This window comes from Scyliorhinus torazame, chromosome 22 (assembly GCF_047496885.1).
Source record: "Scyliorhinus torazame isolate Kashiwa2021f chromosome 22, sScyTor2.1, whole genome shotgun sequence".
Taxonomy (NCBI): domain Eukaryota; kingdom Metazoa; phylum Chordata; class Chondrichthyes; order Carcharhiniformes; family Scyliorhinidae; genus Scyliorhinus; species Scyliorhinus torazame.
Window position 1 is genome coordinate 93,973,300 of NC_092728.1, and position 22,189 is coordinate 93,995,488.

General features: G+C 39.5%; 2 protein-coding genes across 11 annotated transcripts in view; one reads left to right on the plus strand and one right to left on the minus strand.

Moving 5' to 3' along the window:
• Window positions 1-6,806, plus strand: part of LOC140399227 (rap guanine nucleotide exchange factor 1-like) — a 208,737-nt gene extending 201,931 nt beyond the window's left edge. For all 9 annotated transcript variants that reach the window (XM_072488612.1, XM_072488614.1, XM_072488615.1 and 6 more), the window contains one exon: window positions 286-6,806. In XM_072488612.1, the coding sequence (XP_072344713.1) occupies window positions 286-436 (151 nt within the window). In that variant the 3' untranslated portion in view covers window positions 437-6,806. The remainder of the gene's footprint in view (window positions 1-285) is intronic.
• Window positions 6,807-11,412: 4,606 nt separating this feature from the next.
• nup188 (nucleoporin 188) overlaps window positions 11,413-22,189 on the minus strand; it is a 143,226-nt gene continuing 132,449 nt past the window's right edge. For both annotated transcript variants that reach the window (XM_072488611.1, XM_072488610.1), the window contains exons 44-45: window positions 19,553-19,682; window positions 11,413-13,339 (exon numbers count right to left, since the gene is read on the minus strand). In XM_072488611.1, coding sequence (XP_072344712.1) covers window positions 13,160-13,339; window positions 19,553-19,682 — 310 coding nt within the window. In that variant the 3' untranslated portion in view covers window positions 11,413-13,159. The remainder of the gene's footprint in view (window positions 13,340-19,552; window positions 19,683-22,189) is intronic.

Sequence of the window (22,189 nt, forward strand, 5' to 3'; positions counted from 1 at the left end):
GCTGCAGAGCAGACTGGAGTGATATTCCTTTCCTTCCTTGAGGAAAGATGATTTAGTTGCATTTCATAATCTCTCTGACCACATGGCTAAGATAAAATTCTTGACACGCACAGTATTTCACCCATGAGCTCATGTACCGTCTCTTTGTCGGGTGTCTTCAGAAAGCCATAAGTCTTTAATGTCAAAGTCTTGCCGTTTCTCTCTGTTTTATACCCCCCACACACACATGCATAACACAATGAAGATTCTGATAGTGAAAATAACTTTCTTTACTTTTCATTTCAGTCATTATGAACTAAAGCGCATTGATGACATTGTTACGTTCTTCAATGACTTCAGCGACCACCTAGCAGAGGAAGCGCTTTGGGAACTATCATTAAAAATCAAACCGCGCAACATTCAGCGACGGAAAACAGAACGTGAAGAGAAAACTTAGGATTCAACAGTGAAGGCTAAACCTTAAATGGCAGCTAATGAACCCCATTTAGTGACTTACCTTGAGCTGCGGAAGCCAGTTCATGCCAGTGTGCTTCACCTTTTGGAGCTTTGTTTTTAAACAAAATCATAGAACAGGTGGAACCACTCTAGGGAAACGTTCCAAGTTTTATGCCATAGCCTGCATTCAATTTCCTTTCCTACCATCCGTGCCAAGCTGTTTTTAAGAGTCCGATGTTGGACCCATTCATACAGCTCACTTTAACTGGCAGACCCAAAGTGGTCTGCGGATAGACTCTGCTTTGGAGATTATTTTGACATTGTTAGGTACAAAGATACGACAGTTCACTCACTGATCGTGGACTTCTGTTTATAGAGTAACAAATAGTGGTACTAGCAATTGCACAGGAAACCTTAAAATATAATTCTGTACTGTAGGAGAAAGACTGGCTCACTGTAAATACCAGAATACTAGTTTGATGTGCTGTACTGAATTTTTTTCTTATTGCATGAGTATGACTGCCAGCAATTGAGGATTTTTTGGAAAAGGCAAACTAATTGTACATAGAGACTGGAAGTGTTTTAGCCAGGCTGGTACTGAATGGCTGGGATTGCTCCTAACCATTGTTCAAAGTCATCAATTAGCAGACTCTCATAAGGTGTTAACACATGTGGTTGTACATTTTGTGCATGGACTCTGCGATATGGGGTTTTAAAATGTTAAGCAGAGTTTTTTTTTTAAAAAGGACTGTCTCTTTTTTTTTTGTTCACGGTTGAGAATTGAGCTGCAGTTGACCATTTTCAGTAACGGGAGAAAGTTCTGAAGTTGAGACTGGAGGTTTCTGTAAATAGTTTACAAATTAACTTTTCAAAGCAGTAGGATTGTCTGCGGAGTTTGACTGATCAACTCTTAGTGAATTCACCTCTATTTACCAGGTCTTCAAATTAACTTGTGAAAAGTAGATGCTGCTGGGAAGAGTGTCACCCTTGCTGCTTTAGGTTGTTAGGCAAACGTTTGAGTTATTAATGTTGTCTAAGTCTGTACATCTAGAAAGGGAATCTGAAACCATGTTTGATTAGTTGATGACAATTATTTGTTCAACCTGAAATGTTTCCTTCCTGCATTTAGGGGAATGGAAAGTGACCCTCAATAATGATGTAGTACATTAGTTCAGGTAAGGAAAATAACGCACTTGTACGTGCAAAAGTCCATGTTAATTATTTTCATTGTCACCATGCTGACTCTAAATTATTGTATAGGTTTAAGCAGTCAGCATTATTAGTCTTAACACTTTCACAGACTTGGAACAGTAAGGAAACACAATATAGTTGATAATGCATGGATACCTTGAAATATATTAATGTCAGACATGTTATTGTTTTCTCAGAGGGCAGTGTTTTAACTTGACCTCCTAACAAAATCATCTTTCGGTGTTGTTTTTAATGCAGTTCCTGAGCTCCAGCAGATCATTCAGTTTGCAAGCCAAAGGTATATTTGATGAGTGAATTGAATGCCTGTTGTATGAAAGCCAGAATCTGCTTAAAACAGTTGTTAAATAACACACCTTTATTTCAACTAACATCTTGCCCCATTACATCCCAGAAATTTCAAAGTCAGCAAAGTGCAGTAAGTTTCCTACGGTTCAGTCAAATTATGAATTGTAAAAAGAATTATTGAAATTTTTTTTTACATGAACACTGATGCGGTGAAGTGGCTAAATCCAGTCTGTGAGCTTCAAATTCTTCAGTCCTGGTATACATTTGTTGTTTCACCTATACTAATTAGAAGCATGCAGGGCCTGTCCTCACTACCAGGTGGGTGAGACAAGGTTTGGTTGTGCGAGCACATTGTGCCCATTAACTGATTCAGAATTCAGAAAGCATGTTGAGGAAGAAAACATTTTTGTGTTGAGATATGTCCATAGAGTGATGTGATGACAACTTGTGTCCCTTTTGCTGTTACAATAAGTTATAAAAAAAATCAAAAAAAAAATCACCTGAATGAGATTCACTTGTGTGCTGGCCCAAAGGATTTCCTTTTCGCTCAATTTGATAACCTGCAATTGGCTAAAGTGGATAAAAACTAACACCAACTGTGTGGACACAACGGATTGTCAAAAGAGGTATATCATCCTCTGTTAAAGTTAATGGAAAAGGGTGGTATGAATATAAATCAAAGAAGCTCTTAATCTTTGTGAACAGCGAAATATGCCCCAAGTTGTCCAGAGTAGCCATTTTGTGGCCTCCATCTGTAACAATTGAGTTTAACTTGAGCTGGCAGAGATAAATTTTGTTACAGACTTTTCAAAATTAGACATTTGGACAGGTTTATACATGGATGTTGATTACTGTCTTTACTAAATCATTAGCTTGAGCAAAGTACCATTTCTCGGAAAAGTATTTCACAATTATCAAATTATTGGTAGTCTGCAATCCCATATTAGCAAATCATATTATAACTGACATCACCTGGGCATCAGAGTTAAAATTTGGGTGAGATTTCCAATTAGACTGCATGTTTTGTTATAGAGTACCTGTGATACAATTATTATATGGGCATTTGAAATCCAGTCTGCTGACTTGGTTAACCTAAAATTTGAAATCTCCAATGAAATAATTTACTGCCTTTGTTTCTTGGCCTGCATGTTAAATGGATGGCATAAAGCATTGAATCGATTTTTGGTATTCAGCTTGCTTTTCGGTCTGCAGTGAATCCTTAAGCCTGAAAAATTCCTGATCCTATACCGGCAGGAATTGGAAGTTTCGTACTTCATTGGGCTGTTTCTTGAAATTCTCTTTGCAGAGGATGTGTTATCAGATTGTGCAAAATTCCTTTGATGTCCACCCACCTCCTTCAAAAGTAACAACTGTAGCAATTAGATTGGCAATGAATCTCCAAATACTTGGTCATTCAACATTGTACTTTAGTTGCTGGTATAAAGTCTGAATTAGAGAGCACTGGAGCAGTCAGCGTCTATCTTGTATTATATTTTCAACCATCACCTATTTGACGTCATTATCATAGTTAGTGGTCTGTCTTCGGCAAGTTCGGACTCGATTCTTCCTTCTCCAAACCACTCCGTCTTGTGCTTCTCTTCTCCACGTGATCTCCCATTTTTCAGGCAGTCTGGATATCTCTCATTTACTCCCTCTTGATCTTATTCCTTTCTTTTGTCGCTAAGGTTTTCATCAGTTTTATCTCAGTTGTATAATCTATTAAATGTTTTTTTTTTCTTTGTAACCTCACCAGCTTCTCCCATTAGCCATCTTCTATAATTATAAACCCTATAAATTGTCTCTCTTGATTCAACTCGAGGGCAATTAGGGATGGACAACAAATGCTAGCCTTGCCATCGACACTCGTATTCTGTGAAAGAATAAAACTGTTCCTTATTTATCAAAATGCTCATTTTTACCTACATTCCTAGAAGCATTCATAATGTTCATCTTGCTCACAAGGATTTACATTTCATAGCCTGAAAGCTGCAGGAGTGGATAGTCTGCCAACGACTAGTCAATTCATACTTGTTACTAAGACTTTGTCATCCATCCCATGACTTTCACTAGCTAAGCTGTCAGCATTTACTCCTGGTAATGAAAGACAAAACTGATTTAATTCTGTGTGATGATCTAGTCGTAATTTGAAAAGCTGATCGAATTACATTAATTTTTCATCACATCACCAAATATTCTACTGTCAACCATACATCTGTTCATCATAAATGTATTGAAGCACTCAGAAATGGCCTTAACATTTGCCTAAAGATTTTTCCAACTTCAATCTGAATCCCCTGCACATTTCGCAAGAAAGTACCCCCCCCCCATCACCGCCAATGTACTGTTAATATTTCACATAATTAAAGATTGATGAATCATTAAATCCTGGGATATCAGTTGTGCCCTCAGATTACCAGAGTTTTGATTTTTCCAGCTGTGCCCATGGACTATTTTAATCTAGACCTGTGTGTGTGTGTGTATTTGTTCCAACAGTGAAAATTCACAATAGTGAAATTTTCACATACCAGTAAACGACACAATATTTACAGCATGATAACAAGTGAAATTATTTTGATCATGTCAGCCCATGTAGATAACAATGCAATGCTATATAATTGTGCCTCTAATGTTTGATTTACGGGATGAATCTTTTGGGTTAAAATGGAAATGTGTGCTATCTCCCAGTCTACTTGTCCTACATTAGATACTCCGCTGCCCCGGTGTTTAACTTTGTAAAATGGTACATCAACTCAAATCTGACTTGGTTAGGAACATACTTGAATTCAGATTTTTGACTTTTGTGGAGCAATTTTCCTAGTCTTTCTCTGAAATCCCATCCATATGGGGCAGAATTCAGTTGTCTTGATCCCATTGTTTTATAGTGTGATGACAAAAGCCCTTACAGAGCAGATTAGTTTTTGTTTCTCCTTTTCAATGAGATGATGTCCCAAGTGATTAATAGCTCTCCTGTTGAGTGGAGTTCAAATGATAGCTGAGGTTGAGGTTCAATTCTGCTTTTCTACTCTAAATAACGAAGCAACAAGGTCCATATGCCTTTAATAACATTTTTAATTTTTCTTCTGTCCAGCCAGGTAAAAGTATTTCCTATGGAAAATTTATTCAGAAATGGTATTGTAGTTTGCTGAATTAAAGGAACCACAAACACCTTGAATTGTTCAATTCTCATTGCACACGTTTGGAGGTTTTCGATGATTTTTTAACAAGTGCAGTGGTTAGAAATGTATATTTTTGTTTTCCGCCTTACTGGGCCTCCATCTTTGAGTAACATCCAATAACAGGGAAGTTTGTGATCTAGATTGGCCGATCTTGAGTGAATTGTGCTTATCAGAAGATATTTATTTGTTCAGTGGAGAACTAACCCAATTCTATTTCAATAGTATTTTCAATTGATGATCAGTCCTTTAACATACTGTTAGAATATTAGGTGGATGTTAAGGCTTGTGAGAATTCTTTGAGTAGAATTGTGTTCAGTTGCATAGAAACAAATAGGTATTGTAAACTCCAGCTGAATGGAATGTATCTTCGGCAGTCAGACTGGTGTCCTGTAATTTGCATAATCAATTGATTGTTTGACTAGTTTATAAAGTGAGAAAGCTGAAGTGCATTGTACAGAAGAGATGAACTGATGTAAACTGTCTTGCCCCTCCCCCTGCACAACTCTCCCACCATGAGTTGCGTTCATTTGGCCTGCTGGAGAAGGCAATTGTCATTTTTGTGTTTCTCTGCTGGCAAGATTAAAAAATATAAAGCTGAGTAAAATAAGTGCAAGTTGTTGAAGAAAGTAGTAGTGCATGTTAGAGCTGGGTGGAATACTTTTGTTTTAAAAATAGGATACACCAGTAAATTGGATTGGGCTTCCAAGTTTGAAAATATTTTGCTTAAAAAGTAAGCACATTAATGTTAAATCTGAAGTTGTAACCATTTGAATTTGTGCCGACTCACTGATGGACTCTCGACAGCCTAGAAACATGTCCACTTAACTTTTGAATAGTACTTTTTTGTGCATTGTTTTCTTTTTGTTGCCAAACTAGTAACTTCACAATCAATACAGTTTTGTGTATATACCAACATTATATATATATATATATATATAGATATATTAAAAAAGTAACCTCTGAAGAGCCATTTTTCCTGATTTAATTTTTCTTTTTAGTTTTGAATAAAAGGGAGCACAGGGCATTTCCACATACAGGACCACCCACTGAGACCTTACCAAAGCACCTTACTTTATGATTTTGTGGTGTGGAACTTAACACCAGCTACAGTTAACACACAGGAGTAGGTCACTTTAAACATGCTGCAGTTAAAATTATGCTCAAGATTGTGTGTAATTGGAAAGCTTGCCACGGCACCTGTTAATAACCAGCTGACTTGGGGACTAAGTAAATGGTCTGTCTCAAACTCTTAATTACTTAATTGATTTGTTTTTAAATTGGTTCAGACCAGACTGGTGGCTGCTTAATTTTGGTGTGGGTCCCAGTTAAATTAAACTAAGTTGGTTAACTGTGATGCAACTAATACAAGTAATCAAAATGATAAATGTTCTAGTCTTGAGCAGATGTGTTTAAATTGAATCGTGTTACCTTATTGTTGAAATGGTGTGTTGTACTAATTGCTCAAAAGAATTTAGAATTTGTCAAAGTGCCCTAACCTCTTGAAGAAATTCTCCCAGTCACAGCCGAACACTGCCGATGCCGGCCTCATCTTTGCTTGAGTATTACTTGTATATTCTAAACTGTCATGTTCCAGCAACCATTTCAGATGTGTAACTTTTTTTTTAATACAAATAAAGGCTAACATTCATGTTTACAGTGCATGCAGCAGACTGCAGATTAAAGAGACAATCAAATTCAGTGGGAACCTGGTGTCTCTTCATTTCACAGAAGTGCAGAGTTGAATAGTGGGGGGGAAAAGCAGAACTGGATGCCATTGCTGCTCATTTTCATTTGGATCAGAATGTGTAAAGCATTTGGCTCAGATTTTCTGCTGGCCTGTCGCCAAACTCCAATTTTTACAGCCCATTGTATTTTCTTCTTCCTCTGGTCTGTACACAAAAGATAGTGCTGTTTAAACATTATTTGAACCACCAATGCATAGATGAAGGAGCCAATGTTCGAGGTATAGATTGTGTTCTGATTCAGGATTTCCCACCCACCGCACAAAGAACAGCTATTTGCAGTGCTCAAATTTGCAAGAAATCTAATTTGTACTGGAAGTGGATGCACTCTTGCAGGAGTCTGAAATCATGAATCACTTTATCATAACTAACCTCCATGTTTACTTCCAGCATTAACAACTACTTTAATCTTGAATCTGCAACTGCAGATTAACCTTTACGCTGCGAAGACTTGGATGACCTACTTCAGGCACCTCAGCACTGGGGAAGTACCATCAGTGATACCTTTGCAAGATCCTTGATAACTGGTGGCAAGAAAGGAGGTCCAACAATAAATAACTCTTCGAACCTAGCACCCCCAGCCTAAAGTGGATATTCAATGGGAAAACAAAGGTCTGAAGGAGGCACTTGTGAGAGTGTGGAGAGACCCGCCAACGAAAAATTGCGATAGGGAATTCTTGAGGCTATTCCTTATCCAGCAACAGGCAAGGTGATGACAAACAGGTTGGTGTGTGTGGCTTAGAGGGGAAGTACTTTCACATAGAAAATGGAACAGCACAATACACGCCCACTATGTTGTGCCGACCAATTATCCTAATCTAAGATCAACCTAACCTATACCCCTTCAATTTACTGCTGTCCATGTGACGTCGCTTAAATGTCCCTAATGATTCTGACTCCACCACATCTATCCATGCTTCTCATCACCTTGTACACATCTGTTCCTTCTCTCCAGTGAGAAAAGCCCTAACTCCCTCAACCTTTCTTCATAAGACATGCCCTCCAGCCCAGGCAGCATCCTGGTAAATCTCCTCTGTACCCTCTCCAAAGCAGCCATATCGTCATTATAATGAGGCGACCAGAACTGGACACAATATTCCAAGTGTGGTCTAACCAGGGTTTTATAAAGCTGCAGCAAAACCTTGCGGCTCTTAAATTCAAACCCCCTGTTCATGAAAGCCAACACACTGTACGCTTTCTTAACAACCCTATCAACCTGAGTGGCAACTTTGAGGGATCTATGCAAGTGGACCCCAAGATCCCTCTGTTCCTCCACACTTCCAAGAATCCTGCCTTTAACCCTGTATTCAGTATTCAAATTTGACCTTCCAAAATGAATCACTTCACATTTATCAAGGTTGAACTCCATCTGCCACTTCTCAGCCTAGCTCTGCATCCTGTCAATGTCCTGTTGTAACCTGCAACAACCCTCAACACTATCTACAACTCCCCCAACCTTTGTGTCATCGGCAAACTTCCTAACCCACCGTTCCACTTCCTCATCCAAGTCATTTATAAAAACCACGAAGAGCAGAGGTCCCAGAACAGATCCTTGCGGGACACCACTGGTCACCGACCTCCAGGCGGAATACTTCCCATCCACTACCACTCGCTGTCTTCTTTTGGCCAGCCAACGCTGTATCCAGACAGCCACATTTCTCTGTATCCCATGCCCCCACCATGGGAAACCTTATCAAATGCCTGACTTTCATCAATGTGTCTCGTCACATCCTCAAAGAATTCAATGAGGGTTGTGAGGCATAACCTGCCCCTCACAAAGCCATGCTGACTATCTTTTAGAAAAACTAGTTTGATTAAAGAATCAAGAACCCTATATCTTTCAGAATCCTTTCCAATATTTTGCTCACCAGACGTAAAACTGATGTCCTGGGATTTCCCTATTCCCTTTCTTGAACAAGGGAACAGCATTCGCCTCCCTCCAATCATCTGGTACTACTCTAGTGGAGAGTGACGACGCAAAAACGGCGCAGCAATCTCCTCCCTCGCTTCTCGTAGTAACCTTGGGTATATCCCATCAGGTCCAGGGGACTTACCCATCCTGATGCTTCTCAATTTCCAGCACATCCTCCTTAATATCAACCTGTTTGAGTCTATTCTCATGGGCAACAAGGTCCTCCTCAGACTCGAGGCACAAGTTCTCTCCGATCGGCCCTACTCGCAGTCTGATCATCCTCCTATTTCTCAACTGTAGAATGCCTTGGGGTTTTCCCTAATCCTTCCCACTAGGGCTTTTTCAGGCCCCCTTCTAGCTCTCCTCAGTCCATTTTTGAGATCCTTCCTGGCTACCTTGTAACCCTGTAGAGCCGAGTCAGATCCTTACTTCCTCTTGCCTAGAAGCTCCACGTCTCGTCATCCAAGGCTCCTTCACCTTACCATTCTTCCTCATCTCAGTGGGACAAAAATATTCAGCACACGCAGCCAGTGCTCCTTAAACAATCCCCACATTACCGTTGTGCATTTCCCCAAGAACAATTGTTCCCACTTTATTCTCCTCAGCTCCTGTCTAATAACAGTATAATTTCCTCTTCCCCCAATTAAATACCTTCCCAGACGGTGTTCCTATCCCTCTCCATGACTCTGGCAAAGGTCAAGGAGTTGTAGTCACTGTCACCGACATGTTCTTACACCTGGCCTGGTTTGTTGCTGCGCACCAAGTCCAATATGGCATCCCCCCTTGTCGGCCTATTTACTTATTGCGTCAGGAATCCTTCCTGTACACACCTGACAAAATCTGCTCCATCCAAACCATTTGCACTAAGGAAGTTCCAGTCAATATTAGGGAAGTTGAAGTCACCCATGACAACAACTCTGTTACTTCTGCACTTTTCCAAGATCTGCTGCCCAATCTGTTCCTCTATCTGCTGCTATTGGGGGGTCTATAGAAAACTCCCAATACAGTGACTGCTCCTTTTTTGTTTCTGACCTGATAGTGTGAGTGGCTGAAGTGCATTTTGTAGCTGGTACACTCTGCTGCCAAGAGTGAACAGGAACAGCCAAGGTGTGAATCAATCAAACAAGCTGCTTATTTGCAGAACCAAACTGAATGTCAGCTGCTTCATAGCACTGTCAGCACTTTCTTGATAATTCAGGAGTAACAGGGGTGTATTGTCATGCCTTTTTGTAGACGGGGCAGTTTTCCACATTACAGGGTAGGTCTGTACAGCACAATTAAAGAAGCTGATGGAAACGATCTTCAAAATGTCATTGTTAAAAAAATTCAAACAATAGTATAAGTATAAAGTGAAAACTTTCAAACTGTATTAAAAAAAACTAGCAGGAACAAAACAGCAGGACTAATACAATACAATAAACATGCCAAGCCATTTTACGTGGTTCAGTTCAATGTGGTAGCTGTGAAACCTAGGCACTGGTGAGGTCTATTCAAAAGTTGTTAGTAGACAAAAGAAAATCTGGATAAAAGACTCATTTAAAAACACTATATTTACATTCAATATGTTCTCTCTGCTGTCCAATAATAAACTGTACGACTGTTGAGAATTTATTTTTTTGTTAAAGCTCAATTCTACTCCACTACTGACCAGTTCAGACCAACTTTCTGCTTTGATGTTCAAAAATGATGCCTTGTATTTTAAATTATACAGCAGTATTTTCTCACCATTGTTTCAAACTGCTTCATCAAATAGCCATTTCACTCTGCATCAGAAAATCATTAAAATAAATAGATAAGTGTGCCTTCATTTATGAGAAACCGAATTTAGCACAATACTTGCTTTTGAAAGCATCAAATCAAATCTGGATATAGTTGCTGAAATTTTAGCCTCAACTACTGCCCTTCTGCCTTAATTTTCACATCTTTATATACAGCATTGGTCTTTCCATATGGTAACATTCTCCCTCATTAAAAATGCTTATCAGGAATGTTCATCATCAGTAGTACAAAATTCATTTAGGCTTTTTACCCACTGGAAAAATTAGTGAACATGCAGAAAACGGGTTTGTTTTTAAGAGATCCTTGTAAAATCAAACATCCACATGCTTGGAGAGAGAAAACAGCAGTCTCCGCTAAAGGACAACATGATTAATAAAGCTGTCCACCAAAAAGCAGCTCTTACTCAATAATTTCAAAGCTCAGTAGGCAGTGTATCATGGGGGCAGAAGTCAAAATAATTTACATTTTTTCTTACATTCAAGGTAGTTTATCCTACAGTAGGATGCATTGTTATCTATTAAGCACCAGTCCTGCTAAACATTCTACACGTGACAATTAACAGGTTTTGTTTATAAATGCCACAGTCCGATACCTAGTGGAACCCAACTGTATTTGAGGTCACAGGAAGTTTTTAAATCAAATGAAAATGTAGAAGTTTTGATGCACATCAAGTAAAATTAGGCAGTAAATTTACTTCCCTCAGTAAAAGAAAGAAGTCCAATAATTTATCAAAATACCAACAGCATTGATCTGGTAAGGGCACCAGCGAAGACAATGATATTAAAATATTGGGTTGAATGTGTGCGACAGTGGGCATCACCAAACACAGGCAATATGTTAATTTGTTCAGACCACAAACAAGGACCCACCATCACAAGTTTTTTCAGTTTATTTTTCAGCTTTATAAAAAGCATTAAAACCAAGCTATCACAAAAAAGGCAGATGAACGTGTACAATGGTAGAATTAAACAATATTCTCAACAATAAATTACAAATATTGAATGGCAGTTTAACAAAGTGACTGCATGATGAGTCTTTCAATCAAGTTGTTTGTCTATTACAACAATCATAGAGTACTCAGTGATTGAAAAGACAGGATTTCTGAATGTTGGCTTACTTTTTGGGAAATGCATTGTTTCTAATTAAACTCACTGATGTGTCTTTATTACCAGGATAACACTTTTTAACCAGCATTTTGGGATTCATAGTTTGTGATTGTTTTATTTTTATATTTAATAATTGATCAGTGGTCTTAATCGTTGTGAGATTTTGAAAAATTGCTTTCAATCGTGGTGTCTTGTTACCTCAGCAAATTGCCTGCCACACTTTGCATTAAAGACAATGGGATGTCAGAACATTAGGTGAAGCTGGAATCCAGGCTGTGTACACATCTGCAATATTGTTAAAATATAGCACACAAGTCAGTTAAGCTTATTGCTGAAGTAGAAGGCCATATACTTTTCAGAGACACAAGTATGTTTTCTTCACTGAAGAAGCATAAAGTAGTGGTCTGCATTTGAAGCTTACTTTACAGCCAAGAGAGGAAATTACAGCCCACTGCATCTAACCCCATCGCAGACACAAGCTCATGACAGAACAGTCATGCAGGGCTGTCTCCAATGATTGAAAAATCTCTCAAATTAAAATAATGCATCAAGTCAAAACCAAATTCAGTGTTTCTGCTGAATCACATGGAAAGATTTTCTTTTAGTTTCTTCTGTAACAGCCAGAGTATTTTACTTTTTTGAACCTCAGATCTTACTTCTCAAGTAAACAAAATTGCTTTAAACATGCTTCAAACGTGTGCCAGTACTTGTTCTTGGTACTTTGTTCAAGTAGCTCCTTTAATCGGTCTAAATGCCCAGTACTTACACACAGACCAAAGCTGCAAATACTCATCCAAGATTCTTTGGTAAGTTCTGCAGGAAACACGCTTCAAAAGATGAATGTGTGGCATATAAAGTAGTGAATAGCTGTAAAACAAAACATTTAAAATTGTCCTGGCACTCCTAACCAATCTGAAATGTTGTTTCCAGCATAAAACGTTCTTAACAAAGATGCTTGCAACACACAAACCCTGTATCTACAACTGCTTTCACTGGCAAATATTCAGCATGAGGACATGTTTTATATTTGTAATAAATCTGGATTTAAAGAGGCGATATAAAAATGTATTGGAATACACAGCATGATCTCCCTTCAGAATGCCTTTTCTTGACCCCCCCTCCTATTCATTAACACTTTACAATTCTACAATACAAGAGTCTCAAAAACAACTTTAACAGAGATGGATCTCTATTGAAATGTAACTACTAATGGATGTTACTGTACATTCTTCAATGGCTGCCATGATTATTTTCTGTAATGTCATTCAATCCTTTAATTTTGAGACAAAGTTTTGTGGCACACTTCAAACCTGTTACCTAGGAAAAAAGTGTTTTCAAGAACAGCTTCAAATAAAGGTGCCAGCCTGATATGTCCACTATCTCATTTTTACATTGTATTCACATTACCTTTGGTCAGTGAAAACTGAAACAGGAAATTGTTTCAAAAGAGGTTATCTACAGTCCAGAGCTGGAAAAGCATTAAAGTTTAACATTATGGTTGGTGCTTTTTTTTTATCTCTGGATCTGTCGAACAAAGGCCTGGACCAACTGGATTAAGGGTTCCTGGTTCTCGGGACTCAACTTGGATACGGAGCAGGTGGATTTGCTCGGAGGAGATAGCAGCAAGGATGCAGCAGGGGAACATGGTGTGCCGCGACGAGAATAGCGGGAAATGCTAGACAGAACGGTACTCTGAAATAGGAAAAGAAAAGCCAAGTTAATATGAAATATTAGAGGAAATGTTTAATAAACTTTAAAGTCTCAAGTATACTTTCTGCTGCAGGGTTGCCGATTTATTTCTAATTGAAATATTAAGCTGTGCAGAATAAACAAATGCTTTCATAAATTCATAAGATATAGGAGCAGAATTGGGCCCATCGAGTCTGCTCCGCCATTCTATCATGGCTGATATGTTCCTCATCTGCAACCCACAACGTTACAAACCAAGAGCTGGATTGCGAAATCAGCTAGAGCATCTCCTCCCTAGAACACATGACCTGGCTGCAATTTAGCCCCCCAAGCCTAACACCCTCAATGTGATCATGGCTGATCCCATCCGGGCCTCAACTCCATAACTCTTCAACCCATTACCAATTAAAAAATCTGTCTAACTCCTCAAATTTACTCACTGTCCCTGCATCCACCACACTCTGGGGTAACGAATTCCACAGATTCACAACCCTTTGGGAGAAGTAGTTTTTACTTAAATCTGTTTTAAATTTGCTACCTCTTGTTTTAGAATGCCCCACAAGAGGAAGCATCAGCTCCACGTCTACTTTATCCATACCTATTAGCTTCTTGTATACCTCAATTAGATTTCCTCTCATTCTTCTAAACTCTCCTCGTACGACAAACCTCTCACCTCTGGAATCATCCTAGTGAACCTTCTCTGAACTGCCTCCAATGCCACTACATCTTTCCTCAAATAAGGGGACCAAAACTGTGCACAATACTCCAGGTGCGGTCTTACCAATGCCTTGTATAGTTGCAACAACACTTCCTTACCTTTATACTCAATTCCTTTTGCTATAAATGGCAACATTCCATTTGCTTTCCTTATTATCGGCTGCAAGCCCGTTTTTTGTGACTCATGCATGAGGACACCCAGATTCCTCTGTATCGGAGCACCCCAAAGTCACTCCCTATTTAGATAACAAGTTGCCTTCCATTTTTTTGACCAAAATGCATGACATCACACTTATCCACATTAAACTCCATCTGCCACATTTTGGCCCACTATCCTAACCTATCTATACCCATTTGTAAGGTTCTTGCAACTTACTGTCCCACCTATTTTTGTGTCATCTGCGAATTTGGCTAAAGAACCTTCTATCTCTGTACCCAAGTCGTTAATATAGATTGTAAATAGCTGGGGCCCCAAGGAGCGAATCCTGTGGCATCCCACTAGTTACATCTTGCCATTCAGAAAAAGACCAATTTATCCCGACTTTGTCTAGTCTATCAGCCAGTCTTCTATCCAAGCTAATAAATTACCCCTAATCTCAAAACCATGCTGACTTATGAATAGCGCTTTGGCTTTCCAAATGTCCTGATATTACGTCCTTGATTAGTGATTCTAACAATTTTCCAACAACAGATGTTAAACTAACTGATGTGTAATTTCCAACATTCTGCCTCCCTCCCTTTTTGAATAAGGGCGTAACATTAGAATTTTACAAATCCACTGGAACCTTTCTCATGTCCACGGAATTTTGGAATATCATAACCAATGGATCCACTATCTCTGTTGCCACTTTCATTAACACCCTAGGATGTAGGCCATCGGGCCCTGGGGACTTGTCTGCCTCAATCCCAAGAGTTTGTTGAGTACCGTTTCCCTATTGATGCTGTGTGTTCCAAGTTCCACCCTTTCTATGACCTCTGAATTGCCCATTCCTATAGGAATGGTACTATTATCCTCAACTGTGAAATCAGGCAACGTATTGATTTAGCGTCTTTGTCATTTTTGTGTTCCTCACTATTAACTCACCGGTTTCATCTTCCAAGGGGCTAACATTTACCTGAGTGACTCTTCCCTTTTATGTACCTGTAGGAGCTCTTGCTATCCTTTTTGATATTCTGTGCTAGTTTTTTTTTGTAATTTACCGTAGCTTTTTTTATTACTTTTTTAGTATCTCTTTGTTTATGTTTGAAAGTTTCCCAATCTCCCAGCCTGCCATTGGCTGTTGCAATATGATATAACTTAGTTTTTGTCTTAATAATGTCCTTGACCTCCTTTTAGACATGGATGTTTTTTTACTCCTCTTCCCATCTTTCTTCCTCACTGGGATATATTTTAGTTGTGAGGAATTGAGTATCTCCTTAAACAACTGCCACTGCTCATCAGCTGTCCTACCTTTTAGCCTTCCTGTCCTATACGGGTGAAATCTGCTCTCAAGCCTCTGTAATTTCCTTTGTTTAATTCCAGAACACAAGTGTGGGACTCCACTTTCTCGCCCCCCCCAAACTGAATCCTAAATTCTATCATATTATGGTCACTACTCTCCTTAACTAGGAGGTCATTAATTAATCCCTCCTCATTACAAAATACCAAATCACGGGTAGCCTCCTCCCGGTTGGTTCCCCCAACATACTGTTCCGGGAAACAATCTCTAATGCATTCAATGAACTCTGCCTCCAGGCTATCCTTGCCAATTTGATTTGTCCAGTCTATGTGCATATTAAAATCATCCATTATTGTTGCTGTACCTTTCTTGCAAGCCCCCAGTATTTCCTGGCTTATACTGTGCCCCACTGTAGAACTACTGTATGGGGAACTATAGATTACTCCTACCAAGGACTTCTTCCCTTTGCTATTTCTTATTTCTACCCAGTCTGATTCAACATCTTGATCACCGGTTCTTATGTCATTTCTCATTACAGCACTGATCCCTTTCCTCACCAGCAGGGCTTCGCCACCTTCTTTGCCTTTCAGTCTATCTTTCCAGAATACTGCGTACCCTTGGATATTCAATTCCCAGACCTGGTCTCCCTGTAACCACGTTTCAGTAATCCCCACCAAGTCAATCTTTTGTTTTTATTTGCGCCGTTAGCTCATTCAGTTAGTTACGAATGCTTCTTGCATTTAGATTCAAAGCTTTTAAATTTGTTTTAATGCTAGATTTCCTTACTCATCTATAATTTCTTAGTGCAGAAAGGCATTCACCCGTTCTTTCCCTCACTTTCATTTTCTGGTAACCATCCACCACATTGCTAACCTGCACTCTTACCTCCTCCTTTAAATTGGGTTTTCTAGTTCCCCCTTCAACTGAACCCCCCCCCCCCCAATTTAGTTTAAAGCCCCATCTACAGCTCTAATTAAGCGATTCACTAGGGCTCTGGTCCCAGCATGATTCAGATGAAGACCGTCCCTTCGGAATAGGTCCCCTCTTCCCCAATACTGGTGCCAATGTCCCATGAATTCAAACCCATTTCTCCTATACCAATCTTTGAGCCACGCATTTACCTCCTTAATCTTATTGATCCCTTGTCAATTAGCTTGGGGCTCAGGTAGTAACCAGAGATTATTAGCATTTTGGCTCTGCTTTTCAAATTTATCTCCTAGCTGTTCATACCCGCTTAGCAGAACCTCTGTCCTTGTTCTACCTATGTTGTTGGTACCAACGTGGACCACGACAACTGGATCTTTACCCGCCCACTCTAAGTTCCTCCGCAGCTCAGATGAGATATCCTGAACCAAGCACCAGGTAGGCAACACAACCTTCAGGATTCTCAATCCTGGTCACAGAGAACAGTGCTAATGCCCCTAACTATACTATTCCCAGCTGGGGGAGAAATATGGGTTGGGGCAGGGGGAGATGTTTAGGTATATGCAGGTCCGAAATTTTGCCAGGAAGGAGGTACAGAGCTTTCTGATTGCACCGGCCCCCACACTATTGGAAGAGATATTTAAGGCGAGGGGATTAGAGAAAGGGGTGGTGTCGGCGATTTATGGGGTTATTCTGGGAGAAGATAAGGTATCACTGGATGGGATTAAGGCAATTGGGAGGAAGAGTTGGGGAGGGGTTGTGGTGCTTTGGAGGGTGAATACCTCAACTTTGTGCACGAGGTTGGGGCTGATATCGTTGAAGGTGGTGTAAAGGGCGCACCTCACGAGGATGAGCTGACTTTTTGAGGGGGTGGAGGATGTTTGTGAACGCTGGGGGGGGTGAAGAGCCCGCAAATCACATTCATATGTTTTGGTCCTGTCCAAAACTGGAGGGAGGTCTTTATGGTAATCTCAAGGGTGGTGCATGTGAGACTCGAATCAGGTCCCCTAAAAGCTATATTCGGGGTGTCAGATCGGGCGAGGTTGGAAGCGGGTATGGAGGCAGACTTCTTAGCCTTCGCATCGCTGATTGCCCGAAGGCGGATTCTGTTAGGGTGGTCGGTTTCTCCTCCCTGTGCCTCGGGGAACTGCAGGAGTTCTCAACACTCGAGTTGGGGGGGGGGGGGGGGGGGGGGTGGAAGGGTTCTACAACTCCTGGGCCTTGTTCATCATGCATTTTCACGAATTGGATGACATTGAACATTAGGTTGGGCGAGGCGGTTGGAATGTATAAATTAATAATGATTCTTTTTCATTGGTGTATTGTATTCAAAATGTTGGGAGCTGTTTGAGGGTGGGTGGGATGAGGGGATTGTTGGCTAGGGGATTGCCATTGTATTTATTGTTATTGTTAATCATTTGTTGTAAATGTGATGAAAATGTGAAAAAGGAGAATAAAAATATTTATTTTTTTAAAAAACTATACCATCCCCGATTACAACGAAATTTATTTTCTGTACCTACCCCCCCCTCTTGTACAGCTCCCTGCACCACTGTGCTGTGGTCAGTTTGCTCATCCTCCCTGCAGTCTCCATTCCCGTCCACATAGGGAGCAAGAATCTCAAACCTGTTGGGACAGGGATAAAGTGAGGCTCCTGCAACCCTACTTCCTGGATCCCTCTCCCTGACTCACTCGCAGTCACACCCTCCTGTCCCTGACCACTGGCTGAATTTAAAGTTAGTTATTCTAAGGGGTGCGACTGCCTCCTGGGACACAGTGTTCCCCCTCCTGGATGTGTCGCAGTGTCCGAAGCTCAGACTCCAGCTCATTCACTCTGAGTCGGAGTTCCTCAAGTAACCAACTCTACAGACGTGTTCACTGGGAACCACAATGAGATCCGCCAGCTCCCACATCATGCAGAAACAACACATTACCTGACTCTCCATGTCTATATTTAATTTGTTTTTAATTTGTTTTTTAAACCCTAATTATTTTATAAAATGATTCATTTGTAGCTGCGCTTCGTTACTGGAAAAATATCCAAAAATGTCTCCTTACTCCAGGTTCAATTGACCATAAACTGGGTGTAAATGATGTTCCATAAATGAGAACTTATAAGCCCCAGCCCCAGAATTTCATCATGGTAAAATACCTCATAAATCACAAATTGTATGTTTTAATCAGTGCATATACAAGACTGAACTATACTCCAGAGTTTACAACAGTGGGAAGATATGTGCTGGACCTTCCAGTACGCATATTAAATCATTTCCTCTTACTGCATACCAGTTTCCATACTGAAAAGAACTGATTATACAGAACAGTAGCATTAAGTGTTTAGGATAATGGAATGCCAAGTGTTTGAGTGCCCTCTATAGTACAAAGAGCCTGTAATCTCTCATTTGCAATGGTCAGGGTGGCTTTAATCCTCCATTTTCCACAAATAGTCATAGGAATAAAATGATCAACCAACCAGACACCGAGGAATTTTCAACCAATAGATCAGATAATCATATATCTGACATGAGAAAAAGGCAAGAACGTTACAAGACAAGTATAAAAGCTCAGGAATAAAAACAAAGGAAATGGACAGTAACAAAAACACAGAATAGGGTGAATGAACAATGCAAGAAACAATCTTGAATTATTTCTATATTCTATTTACACATTTATACACACAATATAGTGACACTTATACATACTATTAATTTCTATACTATGCACACATGCACATATATATATATATATATATATATATATACACACACACATACACGCTATATTTTCTGCCTTTGAATTTTTGATGTTGGCAGGAAGTCAACAGAATATAAACACTTACCAATTTTTTCCTAACGTCAGAAAATTGAAGAAATTACATAAAAATGAGGAAGGTATGCTCACTAGTCATCGTGAAAAAATGAACACATGAATAACGCTGTTACAATTTCCCACAATATTCCTTAAAAGTGCAAAGATTCTGCACCACAGTTATTTTCACATTAACTCTTTTCAGGAAATGTTCAAATGAGGAAGCAAGAATTAGCTCAAGCAAGTCACATTTTGTGCAGTGCCTAATTGAAGCTTAGTATTGCTCGTTAGTGAACAGCTTAAGTGCTGTGCAAAATTGAAAAGTTACCAGCTCCGAACTCAGCTCCTGTTTCATCCTCTGCTTGTCACGCGAGTGAACAGATGGATCCTTCAGATAGCGGACCGCTTGCGAAATCAACACATAGAAACAGTTTTCCATCGTGAACATCAGGAGGGACCTACAGCGCAGGAAGAAATGCAATTCACAATTTAATTAGGCTACCTTAAATTTCATGAAATTTTGCCACTGGAACATTGCTCACGGCAAGCCAGAGAACTTTATAAATTTATAAACAGTGCAATTAGAAATATTGAAGTGAGTAGACTTTGTTCCTTAAGGAATTTAAACTGACCCCTAAAAGTATTGAGATGTATAAAGAATAAAACTTGTATCTATATATGCTAATTAAGCACTTTTGTTGTTTAGTCGCTGACGTAATGACAGACAATTTACAACAACATTGAGCAGCTAATCTGTTTCTGAATGAAGTCGGTTGAAAGATAAGTGATGGCCAACGTAGGGAGAACTCCTCTTCTCTTGTTCAAATGGCACTAAAAATCTTTTACCTGAGAAGCAGTATAATGACTCATTCAAATGTCACCATTGCAGACTTTGAGACAATGCAACACTCACTCGGTGCAACATTGAAGCATCAGCCTAGATGATTGGCTTTAACGTCTGGAGTGGGGCTTCAACCCACAATCTTCCGACCCGCAGGCAAAGTTCAATCACTAAGCCAGGCTTACACTATCATAAACATGGGTTTCTGACACAGTTTGAACAGTGGCCTGTTTTTTAAATAAATATTAATTAAAAACCCTGCAAGTACAAGGCATTGCCAGTTTCAGTAAATTTTGAGCAAATATAAACCTTGTAGAAAACCAAAGAACAGCTGGTATGGATTAAATTACCCTCCCCGATCATAAAACCTTGGCTCTTACACAACTATTTTAAGCTATACCACACGTGTGGTCTGGGAACTGCAAAGATTTTTTTAAACAACCCTCCAAGACTCACATCTTGGAAACAAATCCATCTAATGATTATATTTTACTCACGGTAAGTTTGATCAGTAAGGAGACAGAATAAAAGTCTCTCCAGTTGTGACATGGAATACAATGGACTCACAACTTGGTCAAGTCAATTACAGATTATACAGTGGGCCTCACGTACCAAAACATTTATCATCTCTAATTCCCAGCCACAACAGACATTTTACATATTGAGGCATTTTAGGTATTTGTTTCCCTTGGGTGTGGAACGTGCTGATATTTCCCTCCTCTCTTGTTCTTACAATGGCATGTTTATAAAAATGAACAAGCATACTCCCTCAGAACAAAAGGCAGACCCCATACCAGAAGGCAGGATACTGTAAAGAGGCATGTAAACGCCTGGGACTGGGCCTTAACCACTGAATCTATGCCAAATAGAATCAGTGGATACCACATTGTTTATTTATAGTTCATGACACATAAAATTGGAACAATGTACAGATTAGTATTCCCTGTGACATGTTAACACAAAAAGATAAGCTTTAATTGGTTTGAAATAAAAAGGAGACATCTAAACAATCTAAAATAGTTCACACTTATGTAAATGAATTGCTGAGTATTAGCAACCCGGAAGTGAAGAGCTCAAGTCCTAAAGTGCAAGATGTGAAATTACATTCAGTAAATCAAACAAACCATATTTTGCACCGGAATGGATGATCATGAATGCTCGATTGCTTTAAAAAAGAAAAATCAAACAAACTCACAAATGTTCTTTAGGGAAGGGAAGCTGGCATTGCTACTCAGTCCTACTCTAAATCACACTATGTAGTCAACATTTAGTGCTATCTGAAGTGGCCTGGCAAGACAGTTGTGAATTTCCTTTGAAAGCCCAGGAACAAATATAAAGCAGCTGTTCTAAAAGATTCAGACTAACATTTTACAAAATATACAACAATCTACCTCTACATCAGAGCATGGCCAAATCACAATAACAAATCCATGAAATTAAAATGAAAAAATGTGCCCACAGAGCCGGATAGTTTAGTTTTTCTTCTATAGTACTTGATGACAAAAACTTGCTGCGACTCAAGTGTTTATCATAGATTTGGTGCCGCAGGTGAAATCTGTGCAATCTAATTCCTCATACAAGGGAGGAAGCTGAATACATACCGCTGGACTGGTTTTACCGTAGAAATGTTCAAAAATGTAGAGATAATGTATCAAACCTCCTGGTAAAGGAGCCTCTAGGTGACAGCGATCGAAGCGTGATAGAATTTCATATTCAGTTTGAAATGGAGGAGGGCGAGTCCATGACTAACTTTTTAAACCTAAATAAAGGCAACTATGAGAGTATGAAGCAGAGGTCACCAAGGTGAACTGGGAAACTAGGTTAAAAGGTATCACAGCGGCAGACTTTTAAGAAGATATTTAACAACGCTCAGAGAAGATTAATCTTAGTGAGAAAGAAAAGCTCTTTGAGAAGGATGCACCATCGGTGGCTAAATAAGAAAGTTAAGGATAGGCTTAAGTTGAATGAAACACTACAAATATTATCAGTGGTAGATCAGAGGATTTGACAAGATTTTAAGAACTAGCAAAAAGTTACTAAAAGGTTTACAAGCAGAAAGCACACTTATTAGAGAAAGCTAGCTGGTAATATAAAACTGATAGTAAAAGTTCCGACAAGTATTTG